The 10,290-nt window shown below is 35.2% G+C and overlaps 1 protein-coding gene across 1 annotated transcript; it reads left to right on the forward strand.

Moving 5' to 3' along the window:
* The first annotated feature begins 8,555 nt into the window (after nucleotides 1–8,555).
* Nucleotides 8,556–9,638, forward strand: LOC129076238 (farnesyl pyrophosphate synthase-like). The gene is given in 1 exon segment (XM_054580411.1): nucleotides 8,556–9,638. A coding segment is annotated over 1 exon segment (1,065 nt). The 5' UTR covers nucleotides 8,556–8,573.
* Nucleotides 9,639–10,290: the final 652 nt, after the last annotated feature.

Below are 10,290 nucleotides of genomic sequence, written 5' to 3' on the forward strand. Positions count from 1 at the left end.
GTTAAACTGACTTGAAATTGTTTGCTGATGGCAAGCCAGAATTACCAAATAGAAGGGGAGTTAGATCAGGTATGAAGGTTGAAAGATTTTTACTAAACAGACCCAACAAGATTCTTGGTAAAACTGGAATAAATTAGGTCAAGACAGAGTTATAGGGTGAGGCCTTGTCAAAAAGAAGACCCAGAGGAGCCCAACTAAATTTGTTCAAAGAAGCCATTGCCAGTAACCAAGTCAGGGAAATTCTGAACTACAACTTACACTGAACTCTGGATCCAGACTGTGTGTGACCCAGGAAGATGGTTACATAAGCTTCTACCTTTCTTTTTTTCCTTTTCTTTTTATTGTTGTTCTGTTATATTTGTCCCAATTTTCCCCTGTTGCTACAATTCTTTCTTAAAGCCAGCAATCTCTGAAACAGGGCAGAGTTAGGCAAAGATTAGAAAAACATATCTATAATATTTATTAGCATAGTTATGTGATTTTCAACTAATATAGTTCTAAAATAAATCTACAAAATTGTTTTTCATTTTTGTGAATTTGTAGTTAGCATTGTAGTTTTCTACCAATTATATTTGGCTTTCTATATCTGCCTATAAATTTACAAAGTCAAAATCATTCTTTTGCAAACATAAACTTAATTACTGTTATTTGCTTCTTCACATGTTTTCTTAAGTGATCCTTTGGCTAGGGAAGGATTTTTTTCAGAGAAGTAGTCAGGAAATACAGCACTGATAAATTTGTGTAATAAAAAAGGGAGTTATCAGCTCTCTGAAATAACTATTTAAAGCTTATAAGATACAAAACAATTGTTCATCTCTTCTCCTACTCCCACCTCCCAGAACTTCAAAAGAGTGATTAGAAATGTAGATTTTGCCACTTGCTAACTCCCTTAGAGACTAATCCCCATCTGCAAAACTTGTTAAAAGAATCTTTGAATTTAACTGATTCTAAACAACTATTCTGGGGGAACAATAAGCTATGTACGCATTTCTAGAATATTAAGTATTCAAACATTTTTAACGGTTAATAATGTGCCAGACACTGCTAAGGCACTGTGGATATACAGACAAAAGTCATATTACTACCTCCAAGGAACTCACTGTTTAGTGAGGGGACAACCATTTATTTAAACAGTTAAAATGTGTTTAGCTCTAAAATCAAACCATTCACCGTGGAGGAGCCCCTCCACTTCAATCTTGGGAATGGAGGGCAAGATTTTATAGATTTTTAAGAGACCTTAAGCCAAATGTATCTGGGTTCAGACCTCATCTCTATCACTTGTCTAACACTGTATCTTTAGGCAAAGTATCCATCACTCTATACCTCAGTTTCCTTATGTGTGAAATAGGTATAATAACATTTCAAATTCATTGATGCATTCTCTTAACACTAAAGGACACAGAAGAAGTGCTCAGTTAATATTAACTATTGTTACCATATTATTAACTGAGACAGCTTTTTCAGGGAAAGTGACACAAACTTGAGTGGAGCAAGATATATCAACATCACTATTCCTCTCTTAGGCCAGATAATTTCTTGTTTCAGAGGGCTGTCCTATGTTTTCAAGAATTTTTAGCAGCATCCCTGACCTCTTACTACCCACTAAATGCCAGTAACAACCCGTCTTCCAAGTTGCAACATCCGCAAATATTTCCAGAAATTGCCAAACATGTCCTTGGGGACAAAAATCGCCACTGGTTGATAACCACAGTCAGTCACAGAAAGTGTCATTACCAGAGTATTCTTTCAGAAAAACAACACTGACACTATTTAGGGAATGGATTTCAGGCAGGGAAAAACTGGAAGAAGAAAGGTCAGTTATGTTCTTGATTGTTTATTTCTCATCTGCTATAACAGCAAGTTTTGTCAGCTCCAACTCTAAAAGAAAATTGGAATTCTAACCACTTTCACCAATCTAATTGCTGTCATCCTAGTCATCATTCACCTGGACTCCTGCTTTAGCTTTCTATGTGATCTTCTCATGTCTATACTTGCTCCTCTATAGTCTATTTTCTATATAGGAACCAATATGTAAATCAGATCACAACTCTTCCTTGATTTTTATTTCCATTAATCCTAGACTAGAAATCTAAGCCCAGTAGCATAGCCCAAAAGGGACTACATGATCTTATCCTTGCCTTCATCTAACTTCATCTCCTATCACTCTTTTCAATTTAGTTTCTGTTATGGTGACCCTTTTGTTATTTGCGAGGTTATCAAGCACATTCATCTTTTATGGTTACACCTGTTTCTTTCTAAAATGTTCTTCCATTCATTTGCCTGGCTCCTTGTCATCATAAAGACACCATTCAAATGGCGTTTCCACATTAAACACTTCCTGGCTACTCTGTTTAAAATACACACATGTCTTCAGCAAATTTTGATTCTCCTATTTTTGCTTTACTTTCCTAAAAAGATTTGTCACTGTTTCAAATTATATTATTTATCATTCATTGTTCTCCAGTAGAAGGCAAAGCTCATGAGAATAGTGATTGGTCTGTTTTGCACATTAGTGTATCTCCAGCACTTAGAATAGTGCCTAGCACATGGTAGGCCCTCAATAAATATTTATTGACTAAACTTGTTTATAATCTAGGGATGATGTGATGCAGGAGAGAATTAAGGTGGTAGCAATGGGTGAAGAAGAAGTGAATTGTACATGTTAACTTGGGCTAAGATTTTTGGTATCCTTAGACTGAAGTATCTCTAATTGCCCTTCACGTCATTCCTCTGCTCTACTTAATTATCCTGCAAGTAAGGGAGGACCAAATAAGAAACCTGAAAGGCAAGTACATCCTCATTGTAAGCCCCACCTTTCAACCAACCACAAGATCTCTCCAGCTCCCTCTGTTTCCATTTCTGCAAAAAGGAACTATATCAACTTGGTAAAAGAAATAGGGCTTGGTGACTAATTTCATAGGACATGCACATAAGAGAGAAAGATATAAATAACTCTTAGATTTTTTTTCTTTGCAAATGGGTGAATTAGGTAGGTAATAACAAGAAATAGAATGTATTGAAAAAATTTTGAAGGGGAGTTTAAAAACACTGAGTTCATTATATTCAGCGCAGCCATGTAGACATATCTAATAGGCAATTGGATGTAAATTCTAGAGATCAGTGAGATTTTCTTAATGAAACTAAATATATGGGAGTCATCCACTTACTGTGATACATGAAGCCATCCATGGTAGTTAATGAGATCACCCAAAGAAAGTAGGTAAAGGAAAAAAGAAACTTAAGTCTACAGACATGGAATATTTAAGATCTATATAAAAGGGAAATATCTCAGAGGAGATAAAAAATAAAACACTTAGGAAGGTAGGAAAGTTTGACTTTAAAGAAGTCAAGGGAGAAAAATTTCAAGGAGGGAATAGAGTTAGCAATGTGGCATGTGATAGAGAAAATATCTATTACATACAGCAGCAAAAAGCCACTAGAAATATTGGTAAGAGGAGTGTCAGTGGAACTAGAGAGATATAATCCAAATAATTGAAAAAAATGAAAGATAAAAAATGAATATGTTAAGTGTAGACTATAATTCCTAGACATTTACATTCCAAGGGAAGGAGTAATAGGATTGAGATGTTTTGTTCTTAATGAGCACAGCCTGAACATGTGTATATGCTAAAGAAAACAGAATGAAAAAGAAAAGTTGGGTTTACTGAATGTCAAAATATATCAGAAGAAGAGATGTTCCTGAAAGGGCAGAAAGGATTGGAATACAAAACAGAGAAAGTGCTCTGTTTAGAGGAAGGAAAAGTAAAGTACTGAGGATGGTCATGGTATAGATTGTGTAGCTCAGTGGTGAAAGGAGTAGAAAGTTGAAAGGGATTCCAAGCCCTGGCTAGGAATATTAGAAGATATAAGATAAGTAATTATAGCTGACTTTTATTTATCCCTTACACTTACTCTGACATACGTTTTCTCTGTGAAGTAGAAGATGCAGTTACTAGCTGGAAAAGAGAAAGGAGGAGGTAGTTTTTTGATAAAGGAGTTGAGAAAATTGGTAAAAATATGAAACAGCTTTGCTGAAAATAGGAACAAATTTATTCCATGTTTTAAAGATATACTAGGGAAATCTTTTTGCTAAAATCTTTGCCTATTTGCTCTTTTTAAAAAATCTGGAGACATGAATAGAAATAGGTACTTGTTCTTCTAATAATAGACTTGGAGTCAATCAATTAAAATATTCAGTCTTAGATTCTCTCCTCTATAAAATGAAGAGTTTAGACTTCCTGACCTAACTATAGGTCCTTTACAGTTCTGGCAGTCTATAACTTTGTTTCTGTTGTCTCTGAACCACAGGCCATTATAAGATAGAGGGTTTAATCTTGTTTTGTTTCATTTGTGAGACACACTGGGACCATGACAGCAAACCAACAGTGGAAAGGAAGAAGAAGGAAAGAATATAGGGCTGGTGTTTGTGAAGAAAGAGAGGTTGTTAAAGTTATTAAACAAAGAGGAAATGTAGTCTTGGGTTTAACTTATATAAGTGATATGCAGAAATTATATAATATAGTGGTTCTGACATGGCAGCAGTGATTTCAAAGATGTGGTGATGTTTGGAATCAGATGGATTTCTGCATCATGGTTCTGAGTTTAGGACATGGTACTAGCCTTAAACTGGGAACAGAGAATGCTAGATGTCCCTAGAAGAAAAGGGTCCTATGACTACTTCCAACAAGAGGAATTACAGATCAGATTAGAAAACATAGTATCCAAGATATACAGATTTCACAAACTTGCCCAGTGAATAGGTAGGGACTCAAGTTTTCTTAGACAAGGTATATAAAATTTCAAGATGCAAGACCAGCTCCATTCCCTAATTGTTCAGGAGATGAGGCCCCAAAGGTACAGCCTATTTTAGTAAATACTGGCTCATCTTTATATTTAAGAATCTACACAGTTTACAATCTGTCTTTTCAATTTTATTTTTTCCTTCTCCCTAAAATGAACCCCAAGCTGCATTCAGACAGATGTATTCACTGTCTACTGAGTGTTTCCATTACTGTCTGCATAATTGCTAATACAATTGTTTATATTTGGAAAACTCACCACCATCTTTTTCCATCTATCTGAAATATACTCATCCTTCAAGGTCCAATGCAATGACATCTACTTTCTTTATTACTCACCATCTCAAATAATTTCATATACTTAACTCTTATAATAAGTATTGCCTGTACCAAGTAGGTATTAAAAATATTTCACTTTGAAAGTATTGTTCCTATCTTATTCATCTTTCCTTTTCAGCACTTTCTGCTCTAAATAAAGTAGTGTTTGGTCAATTAATGCAAATATTAAAATTTACATACATACGCAGAAGAGCCAGCAGATAGGGGAAATCAAAGGACCATTCTCAATGACACATATAAATGTTATATATTCTCTTTTTCTCAAACTTTCAAAGTTTATTTTGTAAACTTGGGATCCTCTCAAATAAATAATATAGGACAGTATTAAATGGGAGAACATGGTTGTGGGATGATAGTACAAGAAGCACTTTCCTAAATTGTGTATATAGACATTTAATACTTGGCTAAAAACTATACCCTAGAGAGTGATTAGAATGCCCTATAATGTAAATAAAAGCCAAAAGAATAAAAAGTTAGTAAAAAATGAAGTGGAAGAATAAATCATGATTGTTAAATAAAGAACTAATTTCACACAGACTAAAATTACCAAATCTCCATGCTCTTGGAAAATTCTTTCTCAGTGAAGTTAAAAGAGTACACATTTGAAGAATGTCCTGAGCAGAATCAATATCTTTAGAGTTCTTGTCACAACCATCAAATTTCATTTTGAATTTTGGATATTTATGTGTAGTTGACATTTTAACTTTGGCATAAAGCTGTAAAGAATTGAGCTTGTTTATAAAAGGGTAATATGGAAAATGAATGATGGTGTGGTTTATAAATCTAAAACATGACAAATGCCACCACATCCAGAAAATAACCCATCTATTACGTGTATTTCATCTTCCAAAATGCTATTCAAAATAGTAAAAGAAGAACACAGATGGGAGTTGGAACAAATTCCCAAGGAGATTATAATCAATAGCTCTGAGAGATAATGGCTCCATTTAAAAACTTACCTCTAATAGGGATTTATTTCAAGATGATTTGTGATTCTATTTAGCAATAGTGTTAAATTGAGTGTAAGCAACTTTCAAATTCTGAAACTGCCTTAATCATCAAAGAATGTTAAAACTAGAAGTCAGTCACAATGTGCTGAGTGCCCAATTCTTATAACTTCATGACAACATAGGAAATATCATTGCTGCTAAGTCATATGAAATATCAGAATACTTTCAACCTCCTAATGCTAGAATTGTATTTTGGTGAACACTGCCATAAAGTAAAACCAATGACTTTTTCAACTAACTCTTGATTAAAAAAAAGAGAGAGAAATCAAATTCTTATAAGCTATTTGTGTATTGGGCAATCAGAGCAAACACCAGGTTGTTTAGAGTTTAGGGCAGGGTTTAGCATTTCTAGAGTAGATTTAGATAAATTGTTGGAGCGGGTTCAAAGAAACAATTTGCAAACTAAATGTTACCAGTGGAAGCCATAAGAATATGTAAAGAAAGAACTACTTCTGCAAAAGTATTGCATTGTACTACTGGATTTCTTATGATTTAAAAAATATATATTAGCATCCATACATTTATCATGATTCTTTGTAAATGAAATTTTATAGTGCAATAATGGATGACAATAAGTCCAGTTATCAACAGAAATCATTTGATGACTGTCTAAAGGCATCATTAGCATGTTAAATTTACCACTACTTAGAATCTGACCCTTGTCACACTGGGATAGCCAGATTCACATGAAAATTAAATTTTTAAAGCAGACTGTCAATAGATTTACCACAGACAATCCTTTTCAATTGTTGTAATATGTGTGTCTCTACCAGGGTCCCCCTTTTAGATATTTCACAAATCCCATGAAATAAAATAAATAGAGTTCCTTGGTATATATGAAATCATGATCCATGGAAGCACATGTTGTTGATGAGTATTTTATATAGATCACAATGAGGCCAATCATATTATCCCTGCTCCAGTACAGAATGAATTTCTCTAGCTACTAGAAAATTTATGCTCTGAAAATTCAGTTCTTGGCAATGATAACTTAATGGTTGTTTAGGTTCCCCTGTTGGTTCTCTAGACCAGTGTTACTCCAGCTCTTGACCAGCTCTGTTTGGCAGTCGACATATCCAGAGGTACATGCATTCTACTTATCTTAAAAAACAAACGCACACTCAGAGATAACAAGGCATTAGAAAGAAATAAAATAACATTAAAATCATGCCAAAAAAATCATACCCAAAGAAGAAAATGATAGACAAATGTAAACTAATGGTAATTATATGAATTTTATTTTAATAAAAATAATAGAAATTGAACCCCATCACAATAATGAGAAAACATTAATGATGTACGGAAATAAAGCATCCTTCCTAAAATGTTAAGTTTTCCACTGAAGGCTTGCACAATTGCCAAGCATTTCATAATAGCCATGTAACACTCTTTTTATGTTCCTCTATGAAGTTTCTTGGTACAATGCTGAATTAAAATACTCAGTAATCATTGTACTATTCTAATTTGTCTAGGTATTCTAAATTTAACCAAATTTCTATTGATTTATTAAAAATCATACTTTATATATAATAAAATTAAAAGCATATGAAATTGCATGATATTCCTCTATAAGAACTGGGGGAAATGTAATTATGTATCAGCTCTTGGCCCATCAGGAACCCCAGTAAACTAAACAGGGGGTTATCAACTACTTTTTATTTTTAATTAATATAGTGGATTGACATTGGTTAGTAAAACTCTACAGGTTTCAAGTAGGCAATTCTGTAATGCATCATCTAAAATTGAATTGTGTATTTAGCACCCAAAGTTAAATCTCCTGTCACCATATATTTGACCCACTTTAGCATAATTTTGTAGGATAATTCTACTCATTGGGTATACAATCTTTCCCATAACAGTATAAAATGAAGTTGATTAATCTTCTGTTGTGTAAATTATAGGCACATTTAAGTTCTGGATTCTTGAAATTGCTCTCAGGTTATCCAGACAGAAGTTTAGAGGTTTCCCTAATGCTTCAACCATGTATGTATTGAATATAATATTGTGATTTATCATCTACCAGTTGGGTATGCACTTTAATTAGGTGTGAATTCTACTGGGTTACTTGTTGAAGGTCATGATTATTTCCAAATCATTGGCCAAGAAATAGTACCTTGTTATTGCTATCATGTAAAAGAATAAAAATATGTTTGCATTTCATAAACATATTTTAATATTTATGAATTGCTTTACATTTTCTACCCAGGAACCAGATTAGCAAATATTTTTTATGTGTTCATAGTTCTAGTCAAAGCAACAACTCTTAAATAGCTACCACTGACAACATAAATAGAGCTCTCTGTAATGAATATGCTCATTGTTATGCTATGTTCTAGGAATTAGGCTGCTAAAAGTGTGTGTTAAGATTATACATACAGGCCAAGAACCCGTATCCAGCAACAGAGTACTTTACTGCTCCCTCAGAATGAATGGCAATCATAAATTGGATGTTTATGACCAAAAAATGAAGGCTTTCATCCAGCACTTCTCCCAGATTGTCAAGGTGCTGACTGAGGATGTCACAGGGCACCTAGAAATAGAAGATGCTATGGCCTGTCTAAAGGAGAGCCTGGAGTACAATGTTGTCGGAGGCAAGTACACTAGGAGTATGACTGTGCTGACAGTGATACAGGACCTGGTGGCTCCGAGAGAGTTGGAGGCTGCCTGCCTCCAGCAGGCCATGACTGTGGGCTGGTGTGTGGAACTGCTCCAAGCTTTCTTCCTGGTGTCAGATGACATTATGGATTCATCCCTTACCCAACGGGGACAGATCTGCTGGTATCAGAAGCCAGGCATAGGTTTGGATGCCATCAATGATGCTATGCTTCTGGAAGCATGTGTCTACCGACTGCTGAAGTTCTGCTGCTGGGAGCAGCCCTATTACCTGAACCTGATCTAGCTCTTCCTGCAGAGAACCTATCAGACTGAGATTGGACAGACCCTGGACCTCATCACAGCCCTAAAAGGCAATGTGGATCTTGGCAAATTCACTGAAAAGAGGTACAAGTCTATTGTCACATATAAGACACCTTTCTACTCCTTCTACCTTTCTGTAGCTGCTGCCATGCATATGGCAGGCATTGATGGGAAGAAGGAACATGCCAATGCCAAGAAGATCCTGCTGGAGATTGGGGAGCTCTTTCAGGTTCAGGATGATTACCTTGACCTCTTTGGGGACTCCAGGGTGACAGGCAAGATTGGTACTGACATCCAGGACAACAAATGCACCTGGCTGGTGGTTCAGTGTCTTCAACAGGTCTCTCCAGAACAGCACCAGATCTTGCAGGAGAATTATGGGCAGAAAGATGCTGAGAAGGTGTCCCAGGTGAAGGTGCTGTATGAGGAGCTGAATCTGCAGGCTGTGTTTTTGCAGTATGAGGAAGACACTTACAGCCACCTTATTATGGGACTCATTGAGCAGTACTCACCGCCGCTGCCCCCAGCCATCTTCCTGAGGCTAGCACACAAAATACACAAGCAGAAAAAGTAACCTAGAGACTACCAGGGTAGGGAGGGGAGGTTCTCAATTGATTACAGTGAATCCCCACATAATGTCATCTATAGGTTTTTAGATACTGTGACAAAGTTTTACCATTGGCTAATTTATGTGGACAAGAGTTAATTTCCTAGAGCTTATTTCTGGTCACAAAAAAACCACCCAACAATACTAATATTAAACATTGAAATGTGAGCTGTACACACATTTGAGGAATGAATAAAAACAGGTAAGATTTTAAAAAAAGATTATACATACATACAATTATTTCAAAGGAGAAGATCACAAATTCTATAATAAATAATAAAAGGCTTTAATGTATTCCCAGTTGTTTATTTTTTCTTTTGTCTCCCATGCCTGAGGAGATATATCAGAAAAAATATTGCTTCAAGCAATGTCCAAGATTTTACTGCCTATGTTTCCTTCTAGGAGTTTTATGGTTTCAGGTCTAACATTTATGTCTTTAATCCATTTTAAATTTATCCCTGAGTGTGGTGTAAGAAGGTGGTCTAGTTTCATTTTTCTTCATGTATCTGTTCAATTTTCCTGACATCATTTATGAAGAAACTATCTGTTCCATTGTATGGGCTTGCTTCTTCTGTCAAATATTAATTGACTATAAAAGTGTGGGTTTATTTCTGGGCTC

This window comes from Pteronotus mesoamericanus, unplaced genomic scaffold (genome assembly GCF_021234165.1).
Source record: "Pteronotus mesoamericanus isolate MK-2021 breed Mesoamerican mustached bat unplaced genomic scaffold, CSHL_Meso_final contig_58, whole genome shotgun sequence".
Lineage (NCBI taxonomy): Eukaryota > Metazoa > Chordata > Mammalia > Chiroptera > Mormoopidae > Pteronotus > Pteronotus mesoamericanus.